This window comes from Heliangelus exortis, chromosome 1, assembly GCF_036169615.1.
Source record: "Heliangelus exortis chromosome 1, bHelExo1.hap1, whole genome shotgun sequence".
In the NCBI taxonomy this organism is placed as follows: Eukaryota; Metazoa; Chordata; class Aves; order Apodiformes; family Trochilidae; genus Heliangelus; species Heliangelus exortis.
Window position 1 is genome coordinate 7,509,770 of NC_092422.1, and position 12,264 is coordinate 7,522,033.

The 12,264-nt window shown below is 42.1% G+C and overlaps 1 protein-coding gene across 3 annotated transcripts in view; it reads right to left on the reverse strand.

Annotated features, from left to right (window-relative positions):
- The window catches only part of ANKRD42 (ankyrin repeat domain 42), a 21,671-nt gene extending 9,407 nt beyond the window's left edge, over positions 1-12,264 (reverse strand). The window contains exons 1-9 of one of the 3 annotated variants that reach the window (XM_071733101.1): positions 12,009-12,249; positions 10,246-10,401; positions 9,066-9,229; positions 7,486-7,593; positions 6,897-7,016; positions 6,218-6,353; positions 3,200-3,400; positions 2,105-2,230; positions 503-608 (exon numbers count right to left, since the gene is read on the reverse strand). In XM_071733101.1, the coding sequence (XP_071589202.1) occupies positions 503-608; positions 2,105-2,230; positions 3,200-3,400; positions 6,218-6,353; positions 6,897-7,016; positions 7,486-7,593; positions 9,066-9,229; positions 10,246-10,264 (980 nt within the window). In that variant the 5' untranslated portion in view covers positions 10,265-10,401; positions 12,009-12,249. Of the gene's footprint in view, positions 1-502; positions 609-2,104; positions 2,231-3,199; positions 3,401-6,217; positions 6,354-6,896; positions 7,017-7,485; positions 7,594-9,065; positions 10,226-10,245; positions 10,402-12,008 lie in introns of those variants that run through there. The other 2 variants (XM_071733112.1, XM_071733092.1) reach the window with 2 other exon arrangements.

Here is a 12,264-nt window from a genome sequence, read left to right on the forward strand (position 1 = left end):
TTTCAGGATGAAAGCAAGCACTAGTATACAGCCTGTGAACAGCTAATCTGCTTTTTGTAGCTAGCATGAGCTCTGGAATCTCAAGACAATGACTCCCACATCAGACATATCTTTTCCTTTGAAGGTTTTCTTAATTGAATCTCATCAGAAATTGCATTATTTTTATTAAAGCAAAAATCATTTCCTCATTTACTTTGTACAGCTGAAGCATCCAGGCTCAGAGCTTTTTGGGGTTTTTTGGTTTTTTTTTGCAGATCAGCTAAGCTTTCATCTTTTATGTCTGATCTTGCTCAAAAAAAGAAAAAAAAAGAAAAGAAAGTGAAAATTAAAACCTTTTACAGCTACAATACAGCTTTGCTTATCACTCAGAACAGAATCCATGGGCGTGGTCTGCTTTTGCTCCATCAGTGAAAATCAGGAGTAATTCCAACAAAGTGTACACAATATTGATATACAGCTACTAAGTAAATAAATGGCAGAGTTACAGGATATGTACTGCTACCTCTTGGCTACATCCTTTGGAGTCTCTCCAGCATCATTTGTAATGTCACAGTCAGCTCCCATTTCAATCAGCCACTGCAAGCAATGGATATGGCCCTGTCCAGCAGCTAAGGGAAGGAAGGTGTACACAAGTCACTTATACACACTGAAGTGTTTCAAACATAAAATGTCATCATTTTGTCACTGTCAGAGATTCCATTTCAAGATAAGCCTCTCTTTCAAGATCCTCAAGTCCCACGAGTACATGTAGTTTTGGGGAAGACCATGCAATGTGGTTTTGTGACACCCTCTAGTTCTAGAAATTTAATGACAACTCTTCTAAACATGAGTTAGACTAAACTTGCCCAGTCTCATGTACAGAGTATGAGACACACAAATAAATTCTGCCTCACACTCGCTTGCAGTAAGGCCTCTATGTCATGGATTTGCAGCACAGTGCTGTCATTTCCCTCTGGCTGAGGGCTCCCAGATACCAGACACAGCTGGTTGCCCCAGTCTATGTTGTGTGGTGCTGTCTCATGGAGGAAAGAAGCCAGGGCTTTGTCCTGGAGCTATAGATAAATAATTTCTTGAGCTTAGCACTCAAGGCAGTGGTTCTCAGCTGCAGCCTAACACAACAGCTTTGCCTCGTCATGATCTGGCATGGCTTCTGCTCACACCAGGTGGTGCCAAGAATGATGCCTCACATATGGAAAAAGGTACTTGGCATGTCTAGCTGAAACCTGTAAGCCATTTTTCTCAAGAAAGAATAAATCCACTTCTTTACAGCACCCCCTTTGGATGCTTGTCATATCTGTTTTCTTACTGAGACAAGAAAATCACAATCAGCACCACTATTTCCCCCTAACACTGCACATAAAGACTGGGGCTGAAAAAATTGTAGGCTAGAACCATTCCAAGAAAAGTGGGTGGGAAAGAATGCAGAAAACACTTTTTAAATCAACACATACATTTTTATAATGAGAACTTTAATTATGTTTTTTAATATTCTACCATTTATTTCTATTTAAAAAAATATGGGAAATAGTGTTAAAAGCATATTAGAACAACACCTTCCTCTTTCCTTCCTCTCCTCTTTCTTCTTTCAGGCACTACTATGAAACCCTCAAAGACAAGAGGATCATTTTTCTGAAGCACTGGTGCTCCACTACCTATCAAGGTGTTACAAACCAGAAGTTTACCCTCCTAAACAGCATTCTACCAAATGACTTTGTTGTGGTTTCACAACACATCTCCATAGTACTGATAAGTTCAATAAAGGCCCAGCCCACAAGCTATTTCTTATTCTTATTTCCTAGCTGGCCAATGGTTCTAAAAGCCACATCTCAGCTGATAAAAAACCCCACTTAGTTTTCAATTTAGATGTTGTTTTCTCTTTACTACAGACTTTTCTTTCTTCACTGCTGCTTGGTTATTTTGTTTTTAAAGTGACACCTATGCAGATATCCATCATTAAAATGTGTTTTTCAGGGTAGCCCTTTGCCCTCTGAAAATGAGATGCTGCTTTTCATGAAGTTTATCTGATGAGCAGCCACTTGAAAAACTAAGTTAAAAAGTCAACAACAAACAGCAACAAGCTGAAACATAGATCATAATTACTGACCTTTGTGCATGAGAGTAGATCCCTTATCATCCCGCTCATTAATGTTAATTACTCCACTTTGCACTAAACTTCTAAGCACTAATAAGTCCCCTTTGAAAGCAGCACTATGGGCTGGGAAAGCTAAAACTGAAAAAGAAATGCACAAGTCACCAAAGAGATGCCAGTAATTCCACTAAACATTATCTCTCACTGCTTGCCTCTTTCATAACAACTTAAGCAGAGATGTAAGTTCATACCTGTAGGTTAATGCCCCCTTAATCAATTAAAATGCAGCTGCATAACTAGCACTGTTCATCATAGACTTGACTAAACATGTCTTGGTTATGGCTACAGGCATCTTACATAGTTAGATTTTCATAAACTTGAAGTAACAAGTATACCTTTGTTTTATAGTTGATGTCATAATACTGGTGGTAACTGGAGACATCTGCCTATTTTGAATTTCATAGTCTAATCAAACATATAGACTGTCTTACTTCTTGCTTAAAAACTACCCTACAGACAAAACTTTTTCTAGTTGTTTTTTATAGTCAGGGAGTACTGACATATATATTTACATGCATAATGACAAAAGACCAACAGGTAAGAACAGTGAGTGCCTGGAAAAAGCACAGAGGTGAAGGTGCAGCTCTCACATCTTTGCTCTGCTGAAGGTTCTCCTTACAGACCCTGCCACACTTGGATCCTTCAGCTGTTTGGACTGCAGTAGTATTACTGGTCAGCAAGTAATATGAATCTCTGTGGGAGATTCCCAGGCTAAGCTCCTATTCAACTCAAGTAAGAGATATCAAGCAGGCAAATCTACAAACTTTTAAAATATATGTCTCTTTTGGATGTCTACTGGAGTCTAATAAGAACATGGATAGCTTGTTATTCATAGTGCAATATAGTGTGACAGGTTATATTTAAATAATGGTTCAACCTGAGATATTTCACACTGAATATCCCAGTCTTCAACTGTCAGTAAGTATAGCAAGTACAGAAAGGAGAAGCTCTTCCTTATATTGGTAATTTAAATGCTCATACAAGGTTTCAGAATCAAGCATTTCTATAAACTGCAATGCTTATTTTAACAGTATCTTGATCCATACTCACCTTCCTGTGACTCTGGATGCTCCCTCTCTTTTTCCAGACCATCAATATATTGCAGAATATTATCTTTATAGAACCGTTCAGCCAAGTCCCTTGGAGTCTCTCCATGATCATTCCTGGCTTTCAGTGTGTGGATGACACTGGCCATTTTACTGACCAAGAATTTAAAGCAATGCAAGTGTCCTTCCATTGCTGCCAGATGAGCTACAGAACAAGGGGAAGCAAAGTATGTTAGAGCAGAGCACTGCTGCCCACCAAGAAAGTGGTTAGTTAAATCTAGTTAAATCTGCCTCCTCTCCTCTACCAGCACAGGTGGGAGCAGCCTCATTTGGATAGGGGATGCTCAGCTCCAATCCAGGACAGAGACCAGCTTTTTGCAAATGAGGTAAAGGAGTCCAGGATAATCTGCAAAGAAGATTCTCTGGCAGGTAACACTTCCAAGGGACCTTTGAGCATTGACTAGGAGTGTGCACCACTTCCCCAAGTACATGAGTCTCACTTCTCAGCAGCTGTCTGACTGTGCTGTCCTAGCAATACTCACTCCAGAGGACCAGCACAGGGTGTCCTTGATTAGCAGTTAGGGCCATTTCTGCTTTTGAGCCACCAGAGACAAGTTGTTGCATCACACCCTCAGTTACCCCACCTATAAAGTGAGGACAGTGACATTCACTTTACTGGGTGAAGTATTTGAAGATACATCCCATGCCAGAGGATTCTAGTCACAGTAATTCTATTATACATTCTTTTTCCTGCAGTTGTTGCTGTGTGAAGGAGCTGCTCCACCTCACCATGGCAGTGACTGCTGCCCTGTGGGGATCAAGTATTTCTTTCCTTCTCTGTCCCAGGATATGCTGAGGTTTATTTTTTTAATGCCACTAGAGCAGCTGGGCCTATAGCAAAATAAGAGGTACCAAACACATTATTTTTAAATGAGTAGCATTCTCTAGTATTATTAATGGGAAGAAGTTGCAAAATGAATGTTTGTTATGTGTTACCACTCTAAGAAAATGCTCTGTAAAAGTTGGCTGAAGTTACACAGGCAAAAGGATTAGTTTGTCTCCAGATAAGAATCTCATTTTCTTCAAAGTTAATAAACAATGTACCCAGGACCAAAAAAACCCACACATGTCACTTCAGTTAATTTTTGGCAAATGCAAGTTTTCTATTGCAAACCATCCAGCTGGTGGAAAACTGACTAAACCCCTTTGATTCCACTTTCAGATACCTAAAATCTCTGGAATAAAACTTCACCTTTGGGGATGAAATTGTTTGCTGTTTTTTTAATCAGATATCTGTCCTGTGCAGAAAATGGTCAGAAAAGCTTAAAGTTTTCTGCAAAGAGGCAAGGGGGAAATACATTAAAGAGCTGCATTCTGTCCATGTCTTTTTGCACAGTTTCACTGGGATGCTGGAGAAAACACATAATGAAGCTAAAAGCTAGCATGTTATAAGTAAATAAAGTCTCTCCTATAACACACACATATAAAAGGTACACCAAATCCTTAGGTTTTAGGTGTATGGTACTGTATTCTCAGTAAATTTCTATCAGTATATTCTTATGAAAAATTATAGTACTGTCTAGCTAATCTTGAAGCTAAAGCATGTGAAGATGATTTAAATTCACTTTGCTGTTTCACAAGCTGAGGTAAAGCTGCCCTGTACAGCACAGCACTTCCATTAATCTCTTACTTAGCAATGTTCCAAGTATTTTCTTTCCTTTGAATGCTACTGTGATCAAATGAAACAGAACAAAGGCTGGAGGATCAAGCTTCTGTAGATGTCAAAACAGCAACAATACAAATTTTCTACAAACCGGTACACACAGACCATTTATGTAGAACTGTGCTGCCATTTGCCACCTCTTCATAAATGTCTTTTACTGGGGAAATGTTCCCAAATGAAAATAAAGCTTCTTTCTATGCTGCCACCAGGGTGCTTAACACCATGACCCTTTACTGCTAATACAGCAGATGTCCTGCTGGGATCCAAGAACCTCCCATCTTTTAACAAGACCCAGAGTTGCAAAACAGAACACAGACATCAGTTTACTAGGGAAGTGGTACTTTAACAGCGGGTAGAATTTAAGAAGGGATTTAAAAAGATAACTCTGTACAAGTTATAGAGAAAAGAAATATGCTGTTTGGAGTAATGTGAAAGGATGGGGCTTGGAGAAACCTGGGCCGGTGGGAGGTGTCCCTGCCCGTGCAGGAAGATTGGATCTTGATGATCTTGCAGGTCCCTTCCAACCCAAACTATTCTATGTATTTATAAATCTATATATGATAAAAGGGAAAGGGTACAAAGAAAACATGGGGTATGAACAACAACGCACAGAGGATACTGGGGCAGTGGTATGGTAAGCAGAGGGTCACTGGAGAAGCTGAAGAGCAGGGAATAAACACTGCCCTTTTTTTTGTGCTAAAGTGACTACACTCATGATTATGGAAAGACTGAAGATTACAGATAATAAAGAATACCAGTATTCCAGAAATCAAGATGAAGAAATCACAGATAAATGCAAACAAGCATTTTACCAGATCGGTTGAGAAACAGTGGGATTCAAAAACCTGCATGTGAACATGCCAGAATCTTATCCTACTGGCACAGCCATTGAAGCTGGGCACAAATTCAAAAAAGGAGCATGTAGCAGCTCAAACTGCCTCCTGCTCCACCTACCCTTCCCCTCTGGTGACCTCACCTGGCACTTGCACTCCATGCAGAGGAGAGGCTGCCCACCCACACAGTGCTCTCAGGAAGGCTCAGCCTGCTCCTTTAATTCTGTAATGCTCCTGTAAATTCTGATCCTTGCCAGCAGGAGGAGGTGAACAGGGTACTATTGCTGACTGATAAATACTTTGGATTTTATAAATTCTCTCATTGTTACAAAAATGGAATGGCTATGTTGACTGCATGGAATTAAATAGCAAATGCTGCTGGTGCACAGCACTTAAAATTTGCTACAAGTACACACAACAACAGTAAGCTAAAGAGTTAAAAAATGTATGATTTCTCCTGGTATACCTGGAAGGTTTCCATTGTTATCCACATCATCCACACATGCTCCCCATCTAACCAGGAGCTGCAAACACCCCAAGCGACCATGGAAAGCAGCATAATGAACAGGCTTCCAGTCATTCCTGTCTGAAACATTTACATTCTAAAATGAAAGCAGTAGGTTAATTCATTCATTTATGAATGGTAGACACAAAACAAATTTTATAAAGAGGAATCAGTTGTTCATTATACTAAATTAATGAAATCAAATCAATTTTTTTTCAAAGCTCATGCCAGGTAGGCAGTTCCCACTCCAAGAAAGGTACTTTTCAAAAGTTCTTGGTTTTATTTAAATAATACACATATAAAAGGTCCATCTTTAGATATACTTTTATCACTGCATTGGGCATTATTCCTCAAATTTGCGCCTGGATTAATTTTATTTTTGACATGAGGTCTATTTTACTGTAGAAGATTAGTACTACTGCAAAAAAATCACAACCAACAAAGTGCCAGATCATAATTTAATTACATCCTCAGCAGAATGTGGTTTACTCACATTATTGATTCTTTCCACATTTTTGGATCATTTCCCTAATGATTTACAATTAAAAAGATAAAATTAAATTAAGCAGTAAGGACATACCAAGAGCAATTAATCTACTATCCTAAATCTCAGTTTAATCTAGGGGTAAAAGCCTCTCACCACTCCACTTCGCAGTATGTTTTGCAAGGTGTAAGACTGCCCGTGTGCTGCAGCCAAGTGTGATGCTGTGCACCCACGGTCATCTTGAGCTTCTGCATTTGCTCCATTTCTTAACAAGGCCTAGAAGAAATGCAAAGCAAAACCTCAGATTTCAATCTGAAAAAGAATCACAGAATGCTGGGGGTTGGAAGGGATCTCAAAAGATTGTTGAGTCCAGCCTCACTCCCAGAGCAGGATCACCTAGTGTAGGTAACAAAGGAATGCATCCAGGTGGGGTTTGAATGTCCCAGAGGAGACTCCACAGCCTCACTGGGGAGCCTGTGCCAGTGCTCTGCCACCCACAAGCAGAATGACTTGGGGTGATCAGCAGGATCACAGCAGGATCAGCAGTACACAAAATTAATCTGTGCACCGATAAGGCAAAAGAGTGGACTGTTTTCCAAAGGAGTGACTTGATTCCAGACATAAGGACATGAAGATGAGATACATAGCTCCATTAGGAGCTCTGTCAGCTGATCTTCATAATGAATCTCTCCCAATGGAAGGTCTGTTCTACTTACTTGCACTTGAAGTGAATATTTATACATACCTGCAGGCAAGCATCCTGACCTCGGATGGCTGCAAGGTGAGCTGCAGTCCAGCCTCTGACAGTGACCTCTGTCATATCAGCTCCATGCCAGAGCAACCAGTGAAGGCACTGCTCAACCAAAACCAAAGTTTTATACCATACCTGAGGCACGTTTTAGCTATAATCTATCAGTCAATGTTGCATTTTGAAACAGTATTGGAATACTTCATCATGGAAACATGACACCCCAGAGCATGCCTTAGCCAGAGAGATGTCCATTAGCAATTTACAGATAAGTTACACTTTCCAGGTTTCACCCAAGGCCACAAAGTGTGTAAATAAACTACTGGTTCAGGCCCTGGCATTGATTTTATGGTATAGCTTCTTAATTTCACTCTTCCAGGTTTAAAATGTAATCTGTGAGAATTAGGCATGAGGTAAAAGCACTGGGAAAAAACAAAGCAAATATGGTCATTTCAACTCCATCTAAAACTACTGGAAGGAAAAATACCATGAGCCAAATTTAAAAGCCTCGTTTAATTGATTAGGCTCCTTAGCTGTACACAACCTCATCTCTCTTCTCATCCTTCCACAGCTTAGCTTTGCTTATCAAAAACAAGCAAGGGGACCAGTGAAAAATTTTTTATTATCTATTACTATGTCTTACTATCTTATTTTAGGCCAGTCTACAGTTCTGGTTCCTCCATTTCCACCAAGGAGCTTAGCAACAAATACATGACAGATAATTTAGTGAGGTCTAATACCTGGACAGCAAAGCAGGAGACTCAAATGAAAAATGACAGAATTTATAGAGGCTGAAAAGGGTGGGTAAGTAATCTGCTTCCAGGGTCGACAACGTTCAGCATTTTCTTGATAGTTTCCGTACATTCCAGTCTCAGCACTGCACTTATTATCTCTTGAGTTTAGCAAGAACTTTACGTTCTCTCCTTTGGCACATGAATTTTTATACAGTTATTCATGGCCTTGCTGCTTCAAGGTTACATTACTATGAAGATTGTATGTGGAGGCTGCAACAAGAAGGTGAATGTTGTGCTGAATGCAGCAGCTCAGTCCTCCTGAAAGGTCAAAATGTTCATGCAAGGATCTGATGATTTTTTCATCAATATTCAGTGGTTTTATTTATTAGGATAAAATGTATTAGGACCATTTCTATGGAGAGTGAGGCATGGTAAACAGAATTAACATGTTTTCATGTCACCCCTCACCTGTTTCAGTCACCTGCAGAATATTTTACACATTTTAAAGGATTTTCTAGTTGTCCCAAGACAAGGGGAAAACCCAATAGGGTCAAAAGAGTGTCCTAAATCTGGAAGTGTGACACTTTTCTCGGAGGAAGAAAACCACTGTAAAATCTGGCAACACTGACTACATAAACTACCAGAGGCTTCAGAAAGGCAAAATAAATACCTAAAATCCTGTACTTTTGCTCTTAGTATATTTTGTGAGAAAGAAACAAGCAGAGATTACTGATTTACCTCGAGCAAAGCTAACAGTTTTGAGTCCAGCCTCTTCCAAAGAAAGAAAACATTAACCTGTAACAACCTTTCTGTGTATGAACACTAACACAATGTTAAATTTACCTCCAGACTTCCAGAGTGTGCAGCCCAGTGTAATGGTGTGAATTTGTGGACTAAATCCACCTCATTAATACCAGCTCCACTTTTTATCATGGCTGCAAGCTGCTCTACGTCACCAGCTTTCACTGCCTCGTGTACACTTGTGTAATTGTGATCCTTCTTGACAGCTAGTGAGGAACAACAAAAGGGCATTAGTCAGTTCCACAGCGTTTAAGAGATATGAAATAAGCGATGAATCAAAGAAACACCAGAGTGACAGCTTCAAAAGGAACCAACCAAAATGTGGGGAGTAATCTGTGAGATTAAGACTACTACCAGCAGGAATCCTGAATCACTTCTATGGGTCAGAAATGGAGCACTGTGCAAAAACCTGAGACAGCCAGGCCCCCTCCAGCCCCAGAAAGAGGCCCAAAAGAGTAAAATCCAGCAGAAAAATGTCAAGAAGCACAGCACGATGCCAGCTCCATCTATTAATGCAAACACTGGAGCAGGTCCACCCCAACACTGGCTTTCTTCTGAAACTGCAGGCATCACAAACTCTTTCATTAATCTCGTTTTCAAGTAGGACACCAAAGAGTCTTTGCTTTTGCACAAACAAGCTCTCAGCCATTGCTCCCCAGGTGCTCCATGTGGCTTCTGCTGCTGCCACATAAGGACTTGGCACAGCACTGCAGAGCACAACAGAGGGCACCAGAGCCTTCCCCAAGAGTGTACCACATAATTGCTCTTGACAGAGCTACATGGATCAGCTCCAGGACAAGCTGATGTCAAAAATTAAAAGTGGTGTAGAAAAACAGTGCTTTGCACATCACATTATTCATCCTGCACTTCTCTCTCCCTAGAACAATGGCAGTGCTCTGTCACACCTCACTTTTAGAGGCCTGATATTTTGCTCTCATCAAAGTCAGTAACAGAAGAAGCAGTGGGGTCAAAAAAAAAAAAAAAAAAAAAAATCCATCACTAGGCCATAGAATCCAATAAGCTGTGTTCTCCGTCAGGCCTTCCCACCAACGAGCTACGTGACTGGAAACAATGGGTGTTACACATCCAAACCTCCTTGCAACATCTTGATACCTTGCCAGAACTTGTAAACAGAAATATGTGATGTAAGTAGATGTAACAGCTGAGGGGGCTCCCTTCAGATAGCCAAGCATAAAAGGGATGTAGAACAATTCATAATCACCTTCTAGAGTAGTCATCATTCCAGTACCAAAATCAACTAACACTGTTTCATAAGATTTCACCCTGTTAGAATTCTTGAAGAAGTGGGCTGTTGTTTAGGAAGTCAAGCAAGCATGAAAATGTTGGTCTTAAGGTATTAGTGCCTCAGCTTCTCCGTCTGTGGAGAAGAAATGGTAGAAGTAGTTGTTAAAATCAATATGCAATTTGAGGCTAAAAAATATTAAAGAACATAAATGACATATTGTATTAATATGCTTGTGATGCATGCAAAAAAGCACCACATATCATTAAAAACAACCTTTGCAGCTTACCAGTGCCTATTTTCATGCAATCTGTAGCATGACAGCAGTGCTCACCAGATTTAGGTTTGCCGGAAAGAGGGAAAGAGGGCTGAAGCTCTTTCTATAATCCAGGCCAAGAGCAACACACCCTGTGCTGTAACATACCACTGGATCTTGTTTCTGTGTCTCACCCCACTCCCACCTCCCCAGCTCAGCAGGCTGTACCACTGCCCTGTGCATAGCAGCTTCAGTCAGGAACTGGGACTCCACTCTGTAAAATATTGTATTGGTTGGCAACAACCAGCAGCAGAATAGAAACACAGAATACTTCAGGCTGGACTAGATCTCAGGAGATAATCCAGTTCATGCTTCAAAGAATATTTAAGTGTGCTTTGCGATTAGAGTTGTTAGGGTTTTTTAAAGAAACACTATCACCAGCACATAATTTTCCCAGAAGGGAGCCATTTCTCACTGTGTCAGATGAGGGTTACAGACCTCAGCACAATTGGAGTTACATCAGAGGAAAATCTGGCCAATTATACCACTTGCCAAAGTACTCATGCATTTAACACAATGTTCCAGTGCAGTAAGGTAAGCCATATATTTTTTTTATCCAGCAGAAAAGGGAATAACAAGGTGCATCAGCAGACTGAATTTTGTCTCTCTCCTCCCTCTGGAGACTGTACAGAGATGGATGCCAAATGCTGCTGCGTGGCTTCTTGGCACAGGACCCCATGAACACGCCTAAGGCAGATTCCCGGGGAATAAAGTTCAGTAAACAGCTGTTAGCATGAATTTTCTGCAAAATATGCTGACTCTGACCGTTTCCATAATTTTCCTGCATTTTTTTAAAATCAAAACTGCTATCAAACGCACATCGGACATAGAATGAGGAAAGTTCCTTTGTAGAAGGAACCGAGTATTCTGAGATGAGTACCTACCCAAAATTCACTACAGAAATGAAGAGGAATACAACTCAGAATGGGGGAAAGAGACAATTTTAGGTTTCCAATATTTCTGAACCGTAAAACCATCCCATCGATAGTCAGCAGCCCTGGCAGCAGCCCCCGGGCCGTCAGCCCCAGACAAGCCCTTGGTAAAGCGCAGACTTGGCCGGGCAAGGCTGGCGGTGAGCTCCGCCTTTTCCCCCCGTATGTTTGGCGAATATTGAGCAATCTCGGTATTTTATGGAGGTTCCGGAGGAGGAGCCCCAGATCACACACTGAGGATTTCAAGCAAAATCATCCAGGGGAGGTGGAGCTGAGGGAGCGCGGCCTCGGCCGGGTCCCGCTCCGTGGCTTCGCTGTCCCGCAGGGTTTCGTTTCCCCTCCCGGCCCAGGCGGGGAAGGCACCGCTGGGCAGGGGGCGATCTTCAGCTCCCGCCCGCTGCCGCCACAGCGGGGCTCGGGGGGGCTGCCGGGGCTGCCCGCAGCCCTCAGGGAAGCCCAGGGGGTAAGAAGGAGCGGGGCCGAGCCCGTCTCACCGGCCAGCGGGGGAGGCGGCGGTAGCAGCCGTAGTCAGGGCCGGAGCCTCTCAGAGGAGCGGTCGGGATCCGCCTCGCTCTCCGCACTCCGCTCCACGCCGCAGAGGGGTTGCTATGGGCACCGTGCGCCCTTCCCCCGGACTCTCCGGCCCCACGGGGAGGTGGCGGCGGGCGGAGAAGAGCGGGCGGGGCGGGAAAGGCGGCGTGGGCCCGGCGGGGACGAGGGCGAGAGGCGGGCACGGCGCCTGGCGGGGGA